The following is a 24,217-nucleotide window of genomic DNA, read 5'->3' on the forward strand; positions in this document are numbered from 1 at the left end:
AAGCATTTTTTAACAATCATTTTATAAATATATGTGTGTGTGTGTGTGTGTGTATTTCTTTCTTAGTCATGAAGAAAAAAGACTTTTTAAAATAATTTAAAACACTCTCATAAAATGTGTGAAGTGATCCAAGCATTAGAAGATTATCTAAGGTAATATTGGACTTACTTTAAGTTGCTGATTCTAGTTTCTGCAGCTTCTGTAATCTTTTTTGTTTCATCTTTCCATCGGTTGGTTGCCTTCTGTTGAGCTACTAATAGACGTCTCAATTCAACAGTGGAATTGTGATTACTATCTTCCAGCTCTCTCAAACGAATTTCAAACCCATGCTCCTTTACTGAAAATTCATCTTCCATTGTGCTGATCTAGTGAACAAAATGAATATAGTGTTTCTCTTTTCATTTATTCATCATTATAATGATCAACCATGTGAGCAAATGGAGATAATCACTGTGCCATAGATATATTTCAGTTCGTGATCAGTTCATGAAATTAAATTATAAAATTTGTTATAGTTGTTAAACTCCATAAAATTGATCCAAAAATAGAAGGTATAAATTAATGAAATCAAAATTGTTATATATTTTTGATCTTTCAAATCAATAAATACTTGGTAAGTGCCTATTATGTATCATGCTAGCATGCTAGGTGTTAGAAAGATGAATTAGAAGCCTTTTAGGGGCCTACATTCTTACAGAGATGATAAAATTTGCACAAAGAACTGTCATACAAACTGGAATAAGATTTATATATAGAAGTAGCATTTAAAAAGTGTTATAGATAGAATTAAAGTGGTAAAGAGAAATTCTTTTCTCTAGAGGATAAAGGAAGGCTTCATAGAGAAGATTGCATTTAATCTTAGCCTTGAAGGATGGTGAGGAATAAAATAGACAGGAAAAGGAATCAGGTAGATAAAATGAAGGATACAGAATACATAAATGCTTAGACGTAAAGGTAGGAAAATGGGAGGAGGGGACATAGTGAGTATGAATTACAAAAAGTAAACTAGTATGACACAGTTGAAAATGTGAAGAAAAGCAGTATGAAATAAGGCTAGAAAACTGGTTGGCACTAGATTAGGAAGACCTTGAATAGTAAGGTATTTGGAGTTGTTTGTAGGTAATGGGGATCACTGAGATATGATCAGAACCATAAATGGTGAAAAATACTATAATCTGTAAACAAGGACAGAATGGTTACTATAAATGCTGAGAGCAGAATTCAAGTAAAAGTCAAGAGTTATCTAGTCAAAGTAGCAGAAAACAGCAAGACTAAGAATTTGAATAGGAGGTCTGTGGTGGTGTGTACAGGCCCAAAATGAAGGGAGAACAAGCATGGATTTCATCCAGGCGTGCCAGTGTGAATATCGTACCTGGGATTTAAGCCTAGAATAACAAAACATGCAAGAAAAGGAGCTTTCTAGACAGTTTGAAATTCCCAGATAATGAAGGTGAGCAAAGCTTTTAAAATGAATCTTGTCTGGAAGACTAATCAGGAGGATACTGGAGTATAAGAAACAGTGAAGTTCAGCTTGACTTACATTTTTCTAGCCAATCATTTCAGATTCAATCTACAGAACAGTACCCAAGGAAGAAGCTATGAAGCAGGAATGAGCTAGAATATCAAAATTCAATGCTCTGTGCTGTGCTTGCACTTTGGATGCTTGAGGATAATCAGGGACTCAGTATTATGTGTAGATTAGCTACAAAGGATTATCACAGAAGGACCAGGAATGTGGATCCAATACCCAGAGCTCAGGGCTAGGCCAGAGATGCGGAGAAACCCAGAGTAGATAGTTGGGAAAATGACCAAAAAAAGGTTTTTATGAGGTCAAATATGCTTAGGACCCAGATCCAGATATAGAGAATGGCTCTAAAATATCTACAGGCAAAGCCTCAAATAAAAACACAACTTGTTCAAAAAAAAAATCAATGATAATGAGAAATGATGCAAATGCTTAAGAATAATATTATAAATTAAATTGGAAAAATGGAGGGAAGAGTTGGAGGAGAGATGAAAACCATAGAGGAGAGTCTGGTAGGAAGGATTGATGGCTTAGTATAAAAGGTATAGAGTCTTGCCCAAGTAGAAGATCAAGTGGGTATTGGAGGGTTCCAGAGAGAAGGTAGTGACCTCATGAAACAAGAAACTGTAAAATGGGGACAGATTATTAGGAAAGTGGAGAAGTCTGTGGATAGACCCCTCAGACTTTAGAAATATCAGAAATAACTGATAATGGAAGGCATAGGTAGGAAAGACAATTTAAGACTCTTTGGACTATCTGAGAGCTATAAACAAAAGGAAAGCCTGGACATCATATTCCAGGAGGTCATAAAATAAAATTGTCCATGTTATTTTAGAATCAGAGAGCAAAGTGAAAATTTGGGGACTCCATTAGTCACTTCCTGAGGGAAGCCCCGAGCAATTTCCAGCAATGCCATGTCCAACATCCAAAGTTTCTAGGATGAAGAGACAATACTGCGGGCAGCTGAAGAAAAAATATTCAAATACCAAGTAGAAAAGGAATACACAAAATTTAGCAACTTTATCTATGAAAGAGCGGAGATCACAAAATACAATATTCTGGAGCTCAGAAAAGTATGAACCAAGAATAACTGAGTATGGTCCTATAGGGGGAAAATGGATCTTTAATGAAGTAGAGAGTTATCTAATATAATACCTTCAAAGCACTGCTTCAGTTGCTTTGTCAAAAATGCCAAGCTGCTTCATTTTTAGAAAGTATTTTTTTTTGGTAGAAAGTGAAAGAAATTATATTCAAGGATGTTCACCTTGTCAACTTTCTGAATTATTATCAGTGTTTTCTTATAGATAGAAGGAACAAGAGAGCTTCTAAAATTGTTTGCTACTATTCCTAAATATTCTTTGTACTAGAATTTTCACTGGCAGACATAGATCCCACTAGGTCTTAACGATACCTTTAATTTGGCTTTTTGTTGAGCCTCCAAAGCAATTTTTCTCAAATTCTCAGTGTCTTTTTGCAACTGTTCATTTTCTTGCTGAAGTTTCAGTCTTTGTTCACTGACAGTGCCACAGTTCTTTCTTTCAGATTCTAAAACGTTCTGAAGCTTTTGAATCCTTTCCCGGCTACGTGACATCTCCTCTTCAGAACTGACAGAAAACAAAACATCCCACTTAACGATTTGCTATAAAATTCTAGAAGTGAGCCCACATTTTCAGTGTTTTATTTTCTCTTTTTGGAGTCATTTAATTACAATTCACAATTAGGTTTTTTGTTTTAAAAAGAATTTGCTATAATAGGTATGTTCTATATAAAACAGATGAAAAGAAAAGCAACTAAATTAAACTACCTACTCATCCTTAAAAACCAGTTTGCATCTTTAAAATTCTGTATGTTAAATTTAAAAGACTGGATACATGAAATTCACTGTGTAAGGAGGATTAAATGGGGAAAAATTCTAGGTGACAGTAAATGGGGGAGTTCAATGGAGCAATATTACAAACTCTTTTACTTTATCACTGAATTCAGTTACAGGAAAATATGCCAGACAACCACATTAATATATTCTAGTGAAGGATAAATTTTTGTATTGTCCCCATGAGGTTTGCCCAACTTTTTATAAAATTGCAATAGTGGAACTATAAATGCACTCAGGTTTCTTGGATTTTGGAAAATGTTTTAATGGGTTGGAGTACCCATTAAAATATAAGAATAATGTGCAAGAACTCCTCTACTCTAAAAACACTAAGAACTATATAAAAATTTCCCTTTTTATTGCCATATTCTAATTCCCACATAATACAATCACTATAACATTCCAGAATTGCTTTTTTTTTTTTTTTTTTTACCAGTCCTGCTTACATTATGAACCACAATTAATGCTGTTAAATAAAAACAGACTTTAAATGGAGCCTATGATTCTGCTCCTTTGGCAATAAGAGTAACCATGGAAAGAAATGGTAGGGTGAACATGTGGTATACAGATGACAGCTGAGATTATGATGACCTAGAGAGCTACAGGTTCAAAGTTACTTGCAACAAAAGATGTTCATACAGAAAATGAGTGTTTGAAACATCAGTTCCACATAAGTGAAGTGTTATGACAGTAATGGGGAGTATGAGAGACTAGGAACAGTCAGAATGGTTCGACATGTTTTACAGTGTGGCTGTCACTTGTATCACCTAATTTGTTCTCAGAGATTCCCTAGGAACTTCCAACCAGGTTGCACAGAGATTTTCCCAAGGCATAAATCTAGGGATCTGCTGATTCTAACTACACACTACTTGCAGAAGATCTTAAATGAACAATTGGCAGAAGTTTGGAAGACTTTATGTGCAAATCTAAAACAAAAGCTCAACCTTAGGAAGCAAAAGAGCTGATTTTATTCTCTCTTATTTCTGTGCCTTGTTCTTGCCAATTTACATACCATATTTAAAATGATCTTAAACTAATTTTTCTGTGTTTAGACAAGCTACTGGTGAAAAAAATAGTATTACTACTGTTCTATTTTTCTAAAACCATGTTTCCCATCTTTCAGTGGGGGAAAAAAACTAAAAGCATTTTAATCAATATGTCTGGCTTGCTGCTTTTAAAAAGCCTTCCTCTTTGGTATCTATCTATATATGGATGTCAGAATTTTTTTTTTTTTTTTTTTGCTATCTAGCCCTTTTACTGAAACATCTTTTAATAGTTTTAATATGCAACAGCAAACCTATAACTTCAGCAAATAAAGATAACTGAAGTATAATTAGTATCAATATGTACTTTAAAATTGGTCTCTACATAAATTTTCATTAGATTATTGTTTTAAATAATCTGAAATGAGTCTTTGCTCTTTATTAGAAGATAAGGATTTATATGTTATTTTAAAAATGTATAATCTGAAAAATAACAACCATGATTTTTTTTAGCTTGAATATAATAAAAGTCCACTCTATCCCCCAAAATTATAATTTGCACACAAACAGAAATCTAAATCTATTTTAGAAAATTCATTTCATTATGCCCACAGGATGGACAAAATACTTTTGTATATATAAAAAGTGTACCAGATCTGGGACATCATCATTATACTGTGAGAAAATTCTATATAATGTAGATGGATACCTGATTTACCCTTTAGAGTCTTTCTAGTGTTTCCTGGGTCTCTGAGAAGTCACAAAGTTAGAATGGGTAAGAGATAATCTCTTTAGACATACATTTATTATTATGAAATGTAAAATATGTGGCAATTATTTCTCTGTGGTTCATTATGAGAATGAAAAATGACTTAGTAATTTAGTTCAATAACTTGAAAACTTTTTACATAGTAAAACTCCTTTCAATAAGTTTAGAATATGTACAAAACTGAAATGTCTGGCAGTACAATTTTATGGCTACATCTTTAAAACAAGTTGGTATGCATGTCACATCATAAGGATAATGGCAGATTCTTTAATATTACAAGCAACTCTTGTGCATTAAATGGGTTGTGTTTCCAAATTTCACATACGAATCAATTATTTAGAATTCAGACCTGATCATGGAAACACTAGGATTCAAACTTGTAACATATTCATTATTGTTGTGTTTAGTTGTGTCTGACTCTTCATGAACCAATGAACCCATTTGTAGTTTTCTTGACAAAGATCTGGAGTGGTTTGCCATTTCCTTCTCCAATGGATTAGGGAAATAGAAGGTAAGTGACTTGCTGGATTACTGGATCACTAGGATCACAGGATCATTAGTGAATGTCAGAGGTCACATCAGAACTCAGTCTTGCTGACTCTAGGTCTAGCACTCTCTCCATTGAACCACCTAGCTGCTCTATGTTCTTGTCTCAATTAACCAAAACTTCTTCTATACAGCATATGTGGTTTAAGCATAGCACTGCAGGAATCATAGTATAAAACCTAATCTATGATAGTGGTGATGGGATGACACATTCACAGTTCCAATTTGGCAACCCCTTTTCAAAAAACCCTAAACATGTATTTTTTACATTTAGGATCCCCCATTATTCTAAGTGTGGCTAATTGTATGATGTGGAGCAGAAATTCCACTAGAACAGAAAATTGTGTGGAAGGGCAGCAAGCTTATCTCAGAATCCTCAGACATCCCTTTCTTTTCTTTCTGAGTCTAAAGATTCATTTCCTTGTTTTCATTTCAATTGAATAAGATTAAAAAGCTGCCTCATGAACTTTTCTTCCCCTCTTTCCTTTTTTTCCCCTTTCTTTTCTTTTTTTTGACTTCCATCAATCAACAAACATTTTCTAAGCACTTAGCATATATATGTGTATATATATGTATATATATATGTAATTTACTAGGCAACAAAATAAAAATGTAACTTTCACTTCATAGAATACCAAGTTTCATTTAAAATATAGCAATTTTCTATGTTTATTAAGGCTACCACTGATCCATTGGATTTATGAATTAAAGGCTTCCTCTTCCCTTCATCCTCCTTCACATCACATATCTAACAAGTTGTCTAATCTTGTCATTGCTATTTCCACAGTCTCTCTCATATTCCTCCCCTCTCCATTACACAGCTAGTTTAGTCTCTCATTTTCTCTTTTCTTGGTTATTGCAATAATCTCCTAACTGTTCTCCCTCCCTCAAGTTTCTTCCTGTTACTATCCATCCTCCCCTTAATGGCTAAAATGATTCTCCTATAGCATACTTCTGACCATATCAGTCAATATGCTTCCCATTACCTCTAAAATTAAATAAAAATTCTTCTATTGGTATTTAGAGCCTTTTGCAACATAGCTGAAACCACCCTTCTATTTCTAGCCTTATGACACTTTATTCTTTTTCACACACTTTCTGGTCCAGGCAAATTGGTCCTCTTGCTAATCTTCACAAATGGCATTCCATTTCTAGCTTCTGGTATATGCTGGAATATGCTGATCTCCCCTTCTGGAATGTAACCTCCACCTCTTAGAATCACAAGTTTTATTCAAATGCCCTTGAAAGAAGAGTATTTTAATTTTACTTTTATACTTATATCCCCAGTGCCTAGTACAGTATTGATCATGTTCTCTGTGATAAACTAATTTTAAATAACAATCATTCCTTTTTGATCTGATTTTTTTTTGTGAAGCAAGAGAATTGTATAAATATGTTTACACATATTGGATTTAACAAATATTTTAACATGTTTAACATATATTGGATTACTTGTCACCTAGGGGAGAGGGTAGGGGGAAAAAGAGGAAAATCTGAAACATAAGGCCATGCAAGGATCAATGTTGACAAATTATCCATATATATATTTTGAAAATAAAAAGTTTTTAAAAAATTTTAAAAAGGAATTTTATCAGTCAAAAGATTAAATAAAAGATGATCAGAAAACTCATAGCACCAGATAACCAAGATTTTATAGGTACAGAATTATATAACATATATGTAGATTACTACTTACCTCATCTCAAGTTGTTTAATTCTGTTTTGTGCTGTCTTAAGTTGTAACTGAAGATTATCCATGGTATGTTCTGCCAGTATGCACCTTTGGTGCATATCTTCTAGTTTCCTACAATCACCTTCATTTCCTCTGCCTTCTCGATAAATCTAGATTATAAGATAACAAGGTTTTGTAGCAGAAAGGACCTTAAAGACAATCTATTCTAATGAATTTTACAAAGAAGGAAACTGAGACCCCAAAGATAAAGTACCAGCCCAGCATTGCAAAAAGCAGACAAGATTCAAACTCAATTTCTACAAACTTTAGTAGTCTGGACACTCCACTGCTACAGAAGGATATGAACCTTATAATAAAAGTTATGCGGTATTAAGCCCTGAATGCATCAAAGATATACTATTTACAGTGGCGATTTCTGAATTTTTCAAATGAGAGTTTTTCTTTAACATTAAAACAAATGGGAGACTGCATTATGATTGGAGTTGTACTATTACAGTATGCATTAATTAAAATTACCACAAAATTTTTATGAATTCAATATTTATAAATTAAGTTGTATGTTAATTACAAAACTATCTACATTTGAAAGATAGTAATGTGTGTGTATATATATGCACATATATATATATATACATATATATTACATATTCAATAAATGGAAGGTGTATTTTCAAACTTAGTGCAATAACTCTGAGGTCTGTAAGTCAAGGGAAGGAAACCACTGAATGGCAGTGCATCTCAGATGACAGGGTTTCAATCACTTAAAATAGTAACTATATATATATTTTAACATGATTTCATTAGGAGGTTGTATGGTCTTTAGTTTTTCCAAGACTTTCTTTAATAGGAAAACTGAAGCAATAAGCTACCCAAAATCAATTTTATTCTGACAGGCTAGAAAAGGCTATTTTTGTATTCTTAGGTGGATTGGTGATCTCATCTTTATAAAGATTTCCTTGATTAGTGCAAATTGAAAAACATCAATTTCCATCAAGCTTCTTCAATCTTTATGTCTTTCAAGGTGAAATGCTTCATTCATTGTGAGATTCATTTTTAAAGATCGCATTTTTACAGAATAAGTTTAGCATCATTTTACAGATAAAGTTTATCATATAGTTCTTGGTGAGTTGATAGGGCCAAAAAATTAATCACCTGATGGCCAATGTACTGCTCATGAGCCTATTTACACTTAGCTCAAGCAATCAGTTGAATCACAAATACGGTTCATCACCAGGCCTATAAATGAAACATTTACAGCTTGGAAGAACTGCAAGTTTGCCCCCAGAAGATTACATCAAGAAACTATCAATGATTAGGTTTGATTATTTTACATAAGCAAAATGGAATGCCGAAGGTTGAAACTGAAGAAATTGTCACCAGTGGCACAGCTATGTGCCCAAAAAAGGGAATCTTTAAGTTATTTTAATATCATTAAGTCATTCTAATGCTATTATATTATAGTATATAAGATAAGTAATTACATATAGTGGAATGACAGAATAAAAAAATAGGCAAAATTCACCTTGAAATTTTCTTAAATCACATAAAATACAGTACAGCAGCTTTAGACAGAAAGGGGCTAGGATCTTTTAAAAGTAGGCAATTAGAGAGCAGATGGATCTGAGATGGTTACTATGGAAACATCTAAATGTAAATTTTATTTTTCACCATAGCCAGCTAAGCTAGGAGCAAGAAACTAGATTTCTAGTGAATAAAAGAAAACAAACACAGGTAAAGAATTAGTTCACAATAAAATTAATAATTTGGGAAAAAATAACCTTGAGGATTTCATACATAAACATGATTATAATACAGGGTGATCATAGCACCATATAATAATTTCTTCTTTCCAGTTTACTGTATGCATGATAGGACAAAAAGAAGTGAAAGAAAGTACAACAGGGATCTTTTAAGTGACCAGGAATACTAAGAAGGCCAAGTAGGCTGAACCACTAATTAGTTCCTTAAGCTTAAACGAATGAATACAGTGTTGGTATGATCAAGATTAGACTTTAGAACAAGATTCAGCACGAAATATTTACATTAGGAGGTGAGACTCAATTAGGATTTATTGATTCACTCTCTCAGTCTCCCATCTTGTGCTTATATCTGTAGTATAAACTCACTGAGTGAAACGGTCTACAGAATCAGCTAGATTATTTAGATTTCCTCTTTGTCTGTGTCTCTCCTCTCTCCTTGTCTCCCTCCCCCCCCACCCCCCTTGACAACTATGCTATACTGCACTATACTGTTGGGATATAATGATACCTTAAAGTGTTGTTGAAAGGATCAACTATAACATATTCCAAATTTAGATTTGGAAGAGACCTTAAAGACAGGTGAGATCCCACATAGACTAAGTGTTTTACTTGCCCAATGGTCACCTAGATAATAAGAAGTAAAGACATGGTGTGAATCAGAGTTATTTCTATTCTATATCATGCTCTCTTCACTAATAAAAATTAATTTGCCTTAAAGATGTCAAAATTATATGCCCTTATGAAAGCCCTTTTTACCCCCCTTGGTTGAGGAAAGTACAAACGTATCACTTGACATTAAAAAAACAAAATGATTATTTATTATTATGTTTCAAAGCTGTTCTTATGCATAGATAGAATGTCATGGTTTGATATTAACCTTTCAAAAACAAGATTTGTCTATACTCCAAGTTCCTTTTCTTACTTGTTTCTTGAAATTATCTTTCATTTTACATTTGGTGATAACTTTTTTTTTTTTTCTTTATTATCAGAGTCTGGCACAGTGTTTAACACAAAATGAGTATTTAACAAATTCTTGTTTACTGACTGACTTGCTTAGAAAAGGCAAACATCACTATAAAAACATTCACAACAAAATGTAAATGGTTGATTTCTGAGTCTTCTCTAAGTTTTGTTTCTGCTTTTATGTTTTTAAAAAGGTGAGAAAATGAACATGTGTGTTATGAGAAAGCTTAACCTCTAAACAGGAGATAGAAAAGAATGAGTCCCTGAAGAAAAATATCCTTACTTATGCCTTCATATAAGACAGACTTTTACGAATTCATTTAATTGAAGCCAGTTTCAATGATTTCAAGATGAAGTGAGCCATCTACACCCAAAGAGAGTTCTGCATCATAACATTCTCACTCTTTTTGTTGTTGTTCGTTTGCATTTTGTTTTCTTATTGATTTTCTTTCTTTTTTGATCTGATCTTTCTTGTGCAGCAAGATAACTGTATAAATATGCTTACACATATTGGATTTAACATATATTTTAACATGTATAACATATATTGGATTACTTACCATCTAGGGGTGGGGATGGGGGGAAAGGGGAAAATTTAGAACACAAGACTATGCAAGAATCAATGTTGAAACATTTTTCATGCATATGTTTTGAAAATAAAAAGCTTCAATAAAAATACAACAAAAAATGTATTTAAGAGCTTCATGGTAAGCATTTTATGAGAAGAGATGTTTTTGAGTTTTATTCTTTTAAGATTTTTTTATGGATCTAATAGTAAAGGAAAAGACTACTTGAGCAAAACATAATAATGACAAATTATTCTGCAGATATGATTATATCCATATAAGCGAATATAGTTATATTCAGGTATAAAATATGAGAATTTCACAAAGTACATGATTTAAAAAAAATTAAAGGTCTTGTCATAAGTGATAGGAAATGTCTTAATATTGGTTAACTAATATTTAAATACAGGTTTGAAATGCTTTTGAATGGAAGAAAGGCATTTATTAAGAGGCAATAACAGATCTCTTTGAATACATTAATGAAATAAGACAATGACTATGAACTGCAGAGATGAGGTCTTTGTTTTTACCTTTTCCAATTCTTCTTCCACTGCCCGCTTTTCTCTAATAGCCCATTCAACTTGGCTCTGTTTGTCTCCACATTCCTATAAAATGGACAAAGAAATATTTATAAAAATCTATATTCAAAAGATATATGCCCCCAAATAGAACTAGTTAATATTATAAAGGATTTCCTGTACAGGGCCAAATGAATGAAGGAATCCTTCAGATACCTCTAGCTGCTAATGTTGATTGTGCTTACAGTGCCAAGCATTAAAACACTACAAGCCATTTTCAATGAAATCTCTGCCCACTCAAAAGAAATTTATCTAACAATCTGTAGTAACTAAATCAAAAGATGAAGAGTGTCTACTATCTAATATATGACAGGCATTTGAATAAAAAGCCTATGAAATTAGTTCATAATTGGACAGACAACATGATTATACAGATGGGAAATTAGCTAATCAAAGAACTGAATGATGGAAATAAAATGGGCAATGTTTACAAAAATCACAAGCTATTCTCTAATACAAAAAAGAATCTTCCCCCCCCCCCACATCTTTTTTGAAGACTAGTATTCTTTGAGTTGTCTTATAAACTATAAATTGTGGAACAGATTGGGTAGATCCTAGATAGAGTATCTATGGAAAACAATGAAAAGAAGTTACATAGGATGTGCAAGTGTTATTAGATTTTTGAAGGACTACCTATATGGATGAAATGAAAGATGTCATTGAAATATCAGTTCATACTATCAAGTACAAAAAAAGAAAGTTTAAGTTGTTCATTTAATTAAAGAACCTCAGTGTAATATAGTCACATATGAAAATGTTCAACATGATGAACATGGAACAATATTTCTGTCCTCTTAATTTCATTGAGAATTGATAGTTCTAAGAGTAGGGCATTGCTATAAAAAGGAGAGATAGGGCTTGATCAACAAAGTAATAATATAGAAACTGTAAAAACTTTTAATAGTTACCTGTTGTTTTGCTCATTTTTACTATCTCAGATTTGTTTGTTCATTTTATATTATTTTAAGAAAATATTATACCATATAGTTGTAATATAGATAATTGAAAGAAGTAGAAGTCCTTAACAACATATCATCTCTAAGTATTACACATGCCTCTTTTCAATCACTTTCCTCCAATGATTTATTTATAGTATTCTAAGCATTCCATTATGCTGTTATAACTTTAATAATTCTCTATTTTGGACTCATTAATTAATATTGGATTTTATCAACTATTCTGATTCTAAGTACACAGATTCAAAACTTTTACACAGGAGTGTTTTATATTGAGGAAACACTTTCAGTTATTAATATTTTAATTTTGGGGGTACAGAGAATTAGTAGTAGTTAAATTAAAAGTTTTTTTTTTACTTACTTGGCAACCCAATGACTATCTACAGTCTCACAGGTAATTATGAAAAAATGGAGACAAAAAGGGCTAACTGGCTTGTCAAGAGTCATAGAGCTAGTGTGTGAGGCCAGATTTGAACTCAGAAAGATTACTGGCACTCTCCCCATTGTACCACCTTAGCTGCCCTGGCATAGAAAAGTATTTTAATTCAACTTCTTTTCCTTTACACCTGGAGACCTTTATTCTAGTTGCTTACAGAATTTGTCATCTTGCATTGGAATTGTTAAATTTAACAACTAAGTGTTTTGGCATTTACAACAGTTTCCCTATAATCCTCCCACTCTTTCCCCCGCCACCCCCAGCAATCTTTGGATTCTTTCAATTGATGCTTTTGTTTTATATGTCCAGAAGTTCTTGACAAAGTTTGATTTTGTTTTCTTATTATTTCGTGTATTTATGATCAAATTTGATTTATATTCCTCGAACAGACCTATGATCCTTAAATTGCTTCTACAAACTCCATCTTTGAGATCAGTATTTTTCTTGCATACAGATCCTGTGTTCTTTTAATATATTTTCTTTCTGCCCTTATTCTAAATTATTTTTTACTTCTGTGTATTTGTATCTCCAATCAGTTACTCTCTTGTTTCTCTGAATATACACATCACTGTGGATAGGATCATATGTGGAGTGGGTAGAGAGAGAAGTAAAATTCAATTGCTTGTTTCTACAGAATGATGAAGAGAGGAAAAGGGCAGAGAAGGAAATTGTTTAAAGGGTTCCTAAAGCCAAAATCCTTGGGTCTTTTTGTTCAGTTCTGCAGAGGTAAGCGGGATAGTGGAGAAGAGAGTAAGCATGTAAAAGACTGGGGATTTGTCTTCCATACTATTAATTCATTAGGTTGTTGTTTCCTCATTAGGAAAAAATCCTGGTCCTCCATTCTTTTGGTCACATACTATCCAAATCAGAAAGATGAATTTCAGCATGAAGAGGTAAGTATATCATGATACACTTAATGGAGGACTAAGTACGTGGATTAGCCCTAAAAGAAAGATTTTATTCATTATGCAATGAAGTATATTATACATATGAGGAACAGACTGCATAAATCCATAGGGAGAAAAACAAAAAGAGAAAATCAGAAAAAAAAGCTAGGAGCTCAGTATGGTTCTAATTAATAGTATGTGAGAAATGTACTATGAAATAACTTTAGAAGAAACTGGAAGTATCCTGTGACCGTGCAGTCCTTCTCCACCCTCTGATTGGCTAGATCCTCCCAGAACCTCCATTAAAAATATATTTTATTTTTCCTCCAGAATTATATGTAAAGATAATTTTAAACATTTAAAAAATTTTAGTTCAAATTTTTTTCCTTCGCTCAATAATCTTCCTCCCTCCCTAAAATGGTAATTTGATATAGATTATACATGTGCAATCATGCAAAACACATTTCTATATTAGTTATGTTGTGAAAAAAGACATAGAGCAAAAGAAAAAATGATGAAAAAATAAAGTGTCAACATATTTGGAGACAATCTTTTTTTCCAGAGCCAAGGCCTAGAAGCAGACTGCCCTAAACTTGGTATAACAACAATACTTTGTGCTCACCCTCTCAATGACCTCACCCACTGGCAAAATGTATTGTTTTGACCAGCACTAATTGTTCTCTGAGGGATTTATGATTTTCATATTAATCAATAATTTCCATGGCACCTGAGAGCCAGAAGCAGCCAACATGTTGCATCAGAAAATGATAAATCAAACCTCCTGATACTCTTAATAATTCCTGTGCTTGTGTAACCACTAAGTGAACCAAAACAGGCACAGCACTCCTTTTCTCACTAATTCTGGTTCTCTACCCCACTTAATGATACAAGGCTCCAGACCCTTATATAACAATTCTTATAACTTAAGAACTATTCCTACAGGACTCAAAGACACCTGTACTGTTCCAAAAATGCCTGAATGATTGAGATTGACATGGGAACCGATTTCTCAAGACCTAAGGATGACTTTGCTAGGTTCCGCCCTTTTTTATTTTTATTTTTTTTTTTGGTTTTCAAGCTTATAAGCCCTACCCCTGCCTCATCATGTCAAGCCCTCCTATTCAGAAGATTCTGGTTTACAAACTCATTTTTAGAACTTTGAAATTAAACTTGTTTGATTTCTTTTCATTTCTATTTTTTTTTTGTTCTTGTTTCCTTACAACCTCTGCATTTAAAAAATTTATTTAGTTTTTTAATTTTTTTTCCCCTGGTTACATGAAATAATAATTTTTAACATTTGTTTTTAAAACTTTGAATTTCAGATTCTTTTCCTTCCTCCTGTCTCCCTCCTCGCTGAGAATGCAAGCAATTCAATACAGGTTATGCATGTGTAGTCATGTAAAATGTTTCCATGATAGTCATGTTGTGAAGAAAACATAGACAAAAAACAAACAAGAAAAAAACCTCAAGAAAAATAAAGAATGCTATAAAAGAGTATGCTTCAATTTGTATTCAGACACCATCAGTTTTTTTTTTCTCTGGGTATGGATAGCGTTTTTCATCATAAGTCCTTCAGAGATGTTTTAGAGCATTATATTGCTGAAAATAGCTATGTCATTCACTGGGGATCATCTTACAATACTGACATTATTTTGTATATGGTACATTTCACTTTGCATCAGTTCATGTAAGTCTTTCCAAGTTTTTCTGAGAGCATCCTGCTCATCATTTTTTATAGCACAATAGTATTCTATCACAATTGCATACAACAATTTATTCAGCCATATTCACCAATTGATGGGCATCCCCTCAATTTCCAATTCTTTGCCCTAGAAAAGAGTCGCTTAAATATTTTTTGTACATACAGATCTTTTTCCTTTTTTATTTCTTTTGAAAAACAGATCTAGTAGCAATATTGTTTGGTCAAAGGGAGTACATGGTTTTATAGAATTCTGGGCTATAAAAGTCAAGAGTTGAGGACGCCTTTCTAACACAAAATTGCGAAATCTCTTAATAGTATGACTACAAAACAAAATAATGAAATCTTTTAAAACTATGATTACAAAACAATAACACAATTAAGTGTTATACAACATAAACTATGGATGCAAAAAAAGAAGAGAAAGATAAATTTGGATTAAAATAATTGGAAAAGTTTGCCCTAAACTGGAAAGGTATATAAATTTTTTCTGGTCTCAAAATGTTAAAGTTGCCATTAACTTCTATTGGCCCCAGGCACAGTAATGCTACTGAAAATGTTTCTTTTCTGTTAAAATACATTTTGTCAATACATTTGTCAATCTTTCTTCAAAGAAAACCCATTGAAGATGCCTTAGCTTTTATTATAAAACAAATGAATTCATAAATTTTTAAAATAGCAAAATAGTATTTATCATACCATTTGAAGTGCTGAAAGTTCTTCTGTTAATTGAGAAATCTGTAAATGATACTGTTTTTTTATATTTGCCACCTGTAAATTAAGATATTTTGAAAAATTATTAGGTTCAAAATAAAAATTCAATACATATTTTAAGTGCTGGGGGAAGAGGACAAGAAGTATAAAAACTAAATAATATATTGTCCCCTCGCTCTCTAGTAACACACACACACACACACACACAGACACACACACACACACACACACACACACACACACACACACTCCACATATCCCTGTGCCTTTGGTTACCTTTGCTGCTGTCTAAACACAATTTAAACCCTAATCTTGGGGTTGGGGCCCAAAAACATATTTTTAATATGATAAGTTCATAATTAGGTACAGAATAATATGAAACACATGAAGAAAGTCAGATCACATTTTTGCTACTATTATTTGATATTATGGAAATGATAGATTCAGCAATAAGACAAACAAAAAAGCTGAGATAATGAGTCTAAGTAAAAAAGAGACACAGTATTTCCTTCTAGCAAATATGATGGTTACTTAGAAAATGACATTTTAAATAAAAATTATTCAAAAAAACTAATCACTTCCAGAAAGTCCCTAATATTAATTTTATGATCTAGTCAAACTGTCCTTTTTAGCCATTTCTTGCATATATAACTCTATTTTTTGATTCTGTCCCTTTACACACTGTCTTCCATATCTGTAATGCAGTTTCCTACTCTACTCAGCCATCTGAAATTTCTACTTAGAACTTGAAAGCTCAGCTCAATCATATCCCTCTATATAATTTTTTCCCTGATTCCTCAAGCTGCAAGTGCCTATTCCTGCCCAAAAGATTACCTTATATTTATTTTGCATATGTTTATATATACATGTAAGCTTTTGAGTAATAATAACTGTTTCATTACTATCCTTAAATACACAAAGCTGAGCATATAGAACCTCCCACTTAGGAGACAATATATTCTTGTAGACTGATGAAAGTAGTAGAATACAAAATAAATCCTCAAAATTATCAGCTTTTCTACATATTACTAATTTAATAGAAAATTTAATAGAAAAACATAATTTTCAAAATAATAGTAAGATGCATAAACCTTCTATGACACATTCAGGGCTAATATAGATGCAGCTATAAAATATGATTTACAGAATCATGAAAGGTTTTAATAACTTGAGAAATATTTATTATTCATTGTTGAGCAATATCAATTTAATGAAAATGACAAACTATCCAAATCCATTTGCAGGTTTAGTGCCATGTCAATCAAATTGCTAAAAGCTTACTTTACAGAAATAATACAAATAAAATAATACTAAAATTTCATGGAAGGAACAAAAAAAGGGAAATAATAAAAAAAAGGTATGAAGGAGTCCTAGAATTGACATGGTCATCCTATTCCTCAGATTAAGAGAGAAGCAGTTAATTAGACAAAATCTTTGTAGCAAATATATCTGGAAAAGGATTATATCCATGGGAATTGATTTAAGTATATAAAAACAAGAGCCATTGCCCAATAGAAATTTGACCAAAGAATATGAAGTTTGCAAAATAAGAAATGCAGACTACCAATAACCATATGAAAGGATGCTTTGAATCACTATTAACAAGGGACAATGCAACTAAAAGAATGCTGATGTTTCTTTTATGCCTTTCAGATTAACAGATGAGAAATGATGAAAAATGTTGGAGGGCTCGGAGAATATTAGAGAACTTGTTAATTGGTATGATCATTCTGGAAAACAATTTCAATTACACTAAAAGAGTCACTAAATTGTATACCTTTTGAACAAACAGTATCATTATTAATTATATATTCCAAGGATGTTGAAAACAGAGGTCCCATATGTTCAAAAATATTTATAATGTCAGTTGCTGTAATGGTAAAAAATTGGAAGTAAAGAAGATGCTCATTAACTGGAATATAAAGAAATTTTAGCATAGAAATTTAAAAAAGAGTATCATGGTCAGGGAAGAAATGGTAAATATGAAAAATTCAAAGTAACTTAGAAAAACTTGTACGAACTGAAAAAAGAAAAAAGTAGGAAGATTCAGAACAACTAACAAGATGACCAAGATAATGAAATGGAAAATAATGATATTTGGTGAAAGGCTATGAACAGGCAGTTTTCATATGAAGAAATTAAAGCACACATTAATGAGAGTCATAATGCAAGGGCTATAGAACTCTGAATATCCTTTGATCCAGCAAGTGCACTATTATATTTGTATTCCAAATAGATTATAAAATAGAGAAAAGAACACACACATACAAAAATATTTATGGCAGTTCTTTTTGTGATGGAAAAGAATTGGAAATTGTGGGGATACTTAGCAACTGGAGAATGGAGTTGTGGTGTATGAATTCAATAGAATACTATTGTGCTATAAGAAATGATGAGCAGGTGGAATTCAAAAAATTCTGGAAAGATTTATATGAACAGATAACTGAACAGAACCAGAAGAACATTGTACACAGTAATAGCAACATTTTGTGATGATCAATTATGATAAAATTAGCTTGTCAGCAATGCAGTGATCTAAGACAATTCTAAGAGGACTTGTGATGCTGACCATATTTAGAGAAAGAACTATGGAGTCTGAATACAGATCAAAGCATTCTATTTTCATTTATTTTTATTTTTGCTTTTTCTTTCTCATAATTTTCTTCTTTTGTTCTGATCTTTCTATCACAGCATGATTAATGTGGAAATATGTTTAACATGAATGCATATGTATAATTTGTCTTGGGGTGGATGAGAGGGAAGGAAAGCAGAACTTTTTGGGATTTAAAATCTTACAAAAATGAATATTGAAAACTATCTTTACATGTAATTGAGAAAAATACTATTAAGTGCAAAAAAAGAAAAAAAAACAATGATGAAAAACTTCCTAACTGATCAACACAGTAAACACTTGCACGCCCCACACCTTTAGTAGAGAGGTAGACTATAGATAATGGTCAGTGTGTTCATTTATTTTCCCCGTTAAAAATAAAGGTTCTTATTTAGCAGAGGATGGGCTTTTATTGGTATTGGAAGAATAACTGAAAGGCAATAATGATATGAAAGAAAACTTTTTTAAAGCAAAGAAGAATCACTTATAGTTAGAGGGTTTGAAGGTGGTTTTTTTTTTTTTTTTTTTTTTTTTTAAAGAAGACAGGAAATACCCATCTCAATAGAAGCAAAGGATTTAAGCAGGTAGAGATGTTGCAGGAGCCCATTTCCAGTATCAGGGGTATGGTGCTGGAGAAGGTGAGATGACGCAAGGGAATAGTTATTATTGCGGCTGGAATAAAGAAATTGTGAAAACCAGTAAAAACAAACAAACAAAAAACTCTTTAAAACATGCCATGATATGGTGATTAAAAAAAAAACAAAACTTGTTTGGAGTCAAAATGACCTGGGCTTAAGTTTTGGTTTTGACTCAAACCAAATGATCCTTTGGTAACTTCTTAACCTTTTAATGCCAGACGTAATGATTATTATTATTGTTAATAATTAAGAACTAAAAAAGGAATAATTTGAGATAGGGTGGGGCAGCTAAGTGGAACAATGGACAGGGTTGGACTTGAAGTCAGAAAAATGAGTTTTCCTGAATTCAAACATGGTTTCAGATACTTATTAACTGTATGACTTTGAACAAGTCATTTAACTCCATTTACCTCAGTTTCTCATCAGTAAAATGAGTTGGAGAAGGAAACAGCAAAAAATTTCAGTATCTTTGTCAAGAAAACCCCAAATGAGTCACAGAGTCGAACATGATTGAAATGATTGAACACTACAACCTCCAACATGAGATAAGGTGGGAAAGGTAAGATGAAGTCAGATTGTGAAGTGTATTTAGATATTCAAGAAACCAGGTGAAAAAGTTTAGGATAAGAAGTGGATAACATAAGTCTGCCAGATTAGAATTAGTTTGTATAATTATAACTCTGTAGCCATAAAACAGAAAAATAATTATGACATATGCAGTAAAAGAGTTCTTGTAAGCAGTATGTTCAGAAATATGAAAAGCCATGGAAAGATACTAAAGAGATATCACCTTTTTTCTTATTAATTTATAAAATGAACAAGCTATTAAAATTTAATTTATACTATTTAATAAAGATTTCATAGAGGGAAATGTTATGCACATATTATTTAAACAAGTTAATTTACAAGGAAAAAATTTACTGAAGATCATTAGAATTATAGTATTTTCCTTAATTATAGCACTTTTGAATAATTACTTGTCTCATCAGAGTACTACTCCACATTTAATCCAGTTCTTATAATATTCTCTAAATCTTTTTAATAACCATCCACAATATTAAACCACTTAAAAGAAACTTCTTGACACTGATGGAACATTAAGAATTAGCTTATATGCTGCAAAACATTTAAGAATTTTCCAGTTACTTATACATTTTCTAGCCGTTATATACTAATTATAGGAAATGATGACATTTTAAAACTGAATTTTTGTTGTTCTATTTTGACATCATTAGAGTTTCTCCCCATATTCTGTTTTTACCCATTCTAGAAAGCCATCAGAGCAAAAACAGAAATTGTTTTTGTTGATGTTGTTTTGGGAGTTCCTTTATAGTTAGTTATATTTAAAAATAAATTACTAATGACTTCTATTTCATCTCCTATTGTATTTTAGAAGGTATCCCTCTATTGTATTGTTTTGTTAGCAAATAATTGTCTATCATGGTTTCCGATAATTTGAAAAACAGTATTTCTTCTGGTTGTATTGTGATTTTATCTTGCATATTTGTTATTTATTGATTTGATTCTCTGACCCTTTCAGTGACGTTTAGCTTTTTCAAAGGACAAGCTTTTTGTTTTGTCATCTCTAGAAATTTTTTGGTTTCCAATTTGCCTATTTTTCCTTTATTTTTCAGTATGTCCTCTTTTGGCTTATTTTAGGTTTACTTGTTGACTTTAATTTTTTTCTAGGTATACTGCAAAACCTTTAATGAATTTCTGGAGGATTCCTCTTATTTTTTTGGCCTTTGGAACAGCTGCTTTCTGACCAGGCCCTTTTTGGCTGGGACCTTCTGGTTGGAGGCTTTCAGATCCTTCTGAGTCTTCTGGCCTAGGGCTATCTTCTGATCCTCAGCCTTCTTTGAGGGGGAACTTCTTGGCAGAGACCTTTGAGGCCAGTGCCTTCTAGGCAACTCCCTTCTTAGGGGAGCTTCTTCATGTCATACCTGATAATTATATTGATCTTTTCCTTCTCCTAAGCAGGCCAGATATATATCTGATGAGCACCTGATGCATTTTAATGCCATGGCCTCCTTACACCACTGTATGGTATGAGTCCTATTCTGATCAATAGCATCCACCAGTTTGCCAGCACATGGCCTCAAAGAAATGTAGGTCACCCAGCCAATTTCCACATAGTATATGAACAACATATTGGCGGTGCCAAATGAGAAGGAATTTTTCTAATTTTTAAAATATATGTATTCAGTTTATTAATCCTTTCCTGTTATATTTTTGTCTTCTAATTATTTCTGTTCTGTAAACTATAAATTCTACTTTTACCATTCTCATTTCTCAAGTCAACCTGCTGTAAGTCCATGTTTTCTTGGCAATACCTAGGGTCTTCTGTTTTATCATTAATTCATTTTTGTTTGTCTTATAAAAACTTATTCAGATATATAGGACTCAGAAATAATCTTGAGTCATTTTCCCTTTTATTGTCAGTATATTCCTTATGGCTTTGTTTCCTTGTCTTGAGTTTTTTCCCCTTCAGAAATATCTGGTAATTTCAGTCTCTTTTCCTTATATTCCTCAATTACTCATATTCTGTTTCCTCTCCTTCCCCATTCTGATTGTAGTTTCCATAGATCTGTAACTCAAAGCCCCCTCAAATTCCTATAACATTGGGGAATTCACTTTTTGTTAGCTTCAGTTTCTGTTCTAAGTGACTTTGGGGAAAAACAAAACTTGGTTCAGTTGGATAACAATCTCATTCCTTGTTGGGATTGTTGTTCCTTGTTGGCTTAAAGCTTTATTCCAAAATCAGATGGTTTCTTAGTTTTCTGATTAAGTACTCCTGCAGTCCAATGGATTGCTACAATCCTATTCCAGATAGAGCAAGAGTCCATCTATCTTTCTCTATCTTAAGGCAATCACAGGAGGGGAGTAGAGCATGGAGAAAGAGATGAGTTCTGTCACAAGCATGTGGATCAGGTTGTACCACTCTGCCTAAGCTTCAATGATGGTGGCAGAAGGGATTGCTGAATGAGCACTTTAGGGACTTGGGTTTAGCCTTTCTGCTGTTAGTTTATCAGGCTTTACCTTCTTAAGATTCTTGGTGTATTCGGCTGGAAAAGCACCTGCAATTGCTAAATTGTATAACTGAGCATAATTATAATTCTTAATTTGGAGAGCTTTGAGAGATTGTGAGGATAGGAGAATATGTTTAATCCTCTATTTTATGGGTTACATAACAATCCTGTGAGACCTTGTCTTTAAAAGAAGCCAACTGTATTTCAGTTTCTCCTACAGGATATAACAAAATTTGTTACATACATAGTCACTTAAATAATGGTTGAATGAATGAATAGCAAAGTTTAAAATAGCAATAAAGCCTTTCTTAGAAGAGAGAGAACACTGCCTTGTACTTTTATTTCATTATTTCAAACTTTAGTCTTTATGAGACTAAATTAAGTGACAAAATTAAGAGGTTGCTGATCATAATTCTATACATGTGACAATTTATTTTGATCAGCTTATAATATTTAGATGTGGATATCTAAGTATATATATATGTATATATGTATATCTATCCATATCTATTTCTATCCCTATATTATCTGCCAAGTAATTCAATGCATCAATTTATTTAACTTTGGGTCTAAATGTCCCTCCATCATCATGACAAATATTTTTATTTATTTTTATTACTTTTTAATACGCACAAACATGGGGCATAGGGTCTGCTCAGAGAAGACTAATCCCTTTGTTGTGAGGGAGCCCAATCTGTTCGAAGGCTGTTTTCTCCTCTGGATTCCACTTGATCTACTCTATTCTCACCTGTGGCTCTAACAAGTGGTAGCATGGGCAGCAGCCACACCACTGTAAACTTTTTCAGCACATAGGTTCAAACAGGCTAGGGGTAACTGAGGGCTCTCAAACCCTTTGGTGAGTTAAGGACATGTCCGTCCCAAGAATGTAAAGATACCCCTCTCCTCCCCCCACCAGGTGGAATGGATGAAGGAGAACAAAAAGTTCTATAGTCATGAGGCAGCTGACACAGGTGCTGTGGAGTGCTGAATCTAAGGACAGTGGAGATGCTCGCACTGGACACTGCCCTTCTGGTGGGTTATAAAACAAAAGAAAGGGGGAGCCACAGGTAGCCCTAGGGAACTTCTAAATTTAGTTCTCTATACCATTAATTTTCTAATTTTTGACAAAGATGCACTGGCTCCGGCAGACAGGTTTTATAACCCACCAGAAGGGCAGTGTCCAGTGCGAGCATCTCCACTGTCCTTAGATAATCGCCAGGTGATGTGGAGAGATCCAGAAAGTGGTGAATGGAAGGGACCAGATAGGTTAACTGCCTGGGGGAGAGGGTTTGCTTGTATTTCTTCAGCAGGAGAAGGAATCAGATGGGTGCCAACGAGTCATATTCGCCTTGTCCATCAGAGAGAGACAGAAAAAGAGAAAGACCTCAAAATAAAGGAGAAGATCTAAGAAACATCTGACACTGAAAGAGCATGGATAATAAGAAGACTGTTAAAGAACTTTAGAATCTGTCGGAGAGATTTGAGTAGAAGACACAGCAGATCTCTTCCCAGAGAGTGAGCGTGGGATAATGCAAGGGCTTCTGGGAAGAACCACTTCAGCCAATGAGCTTGCTCCTTCTATCAAGTCAACCTGAGTTCTCACCTAGTAATCCTAACAGCTGAACATGTTTACTTTTTTTCCTTTTTCTTTTTCTCTTGTGGTTTTTCCCTTTTGTTCTGATTTTTCTCTTCCAACATGATTCAAAAAGAATTGGGTATAACAAAAAATGAATGTACATGTATAACTAGAAAAAACATAACAATTAAAAAAAAAGAGTATTTTAAAAAGAGCTGGAGAAGTTCATCAGTACTGTATATCAGTTTCATGATGGCAGACTTGCCCAGATTCTGGATAATGGACAATGCTCTTGCACTTTCCCAGTCACCAAAGGAATGAAGCAAAACTGTGTGTGTGCTTGCTTCCATTTTTACCATAATGTTTTCATCATTGTTGTTAGAGGCCTTCAACAAGGATGAAAAAAGCATCCAAGTCA

General features: G+C 32.9%; 1 protein-coding gene across 6 annotated transcripts in view; it reads right to left on the bottom strand.

Moving 5' to 3' along the window:
- The window catches only part of SCLT1 (sodium channel and clathrin linker 1), a 183,161-nt gene that overhangs the window by 71,694 nt on the left and 87,250 nt on the right, over positions 1-24,217 (bottom strand). For 5 of the 6 annotated variants that reach the window (XM_074274165.1, XM_074274166.1, XM_074274167.1 and 2 more), the window contains exons 14-18: positions 15,931-16,002; positions 11,206-11,280; positions 7,390-7,535; positions 2,937-3,129; positions 169-365 (exon numbers count right to left, since the gene is read on the bottom strand). In XM_074274165.1, the coding sequence (XP_074130266.1) occupies positions 169-365; positions 2,937-3,129; positions 7,390-7,535; positions 11,206-11,280; positions 15,931-16,002 (683 nt within the window). Of the gene's footprint in view, positions 1-105; positions 366-2,936; positions 3,130-7,389; positions 7,536-11,205; positions 11,281-15,930; positions 16,003-24,217 lie in introns of all 6 variants that reach the window. The other variant, XR_012483292.1, reaches the window with a different exon arrangement.

Source organism: Sminthopsis crassicaudata, chromosome 6 (assembly GCF_048593235.1).
Source record: "Sminthopsis crassicaudata isolate SCR6 chromosome 6, ASM4859323v1, whole genome shotgun sequence".
Taxonomy (NCBI): Eukaryota; Metazoa; Chordata; class Mammalia; order Dasyuromorphia; family Dasyuridae; genus Sminthopsis; species Sminthopsis crassicaudata.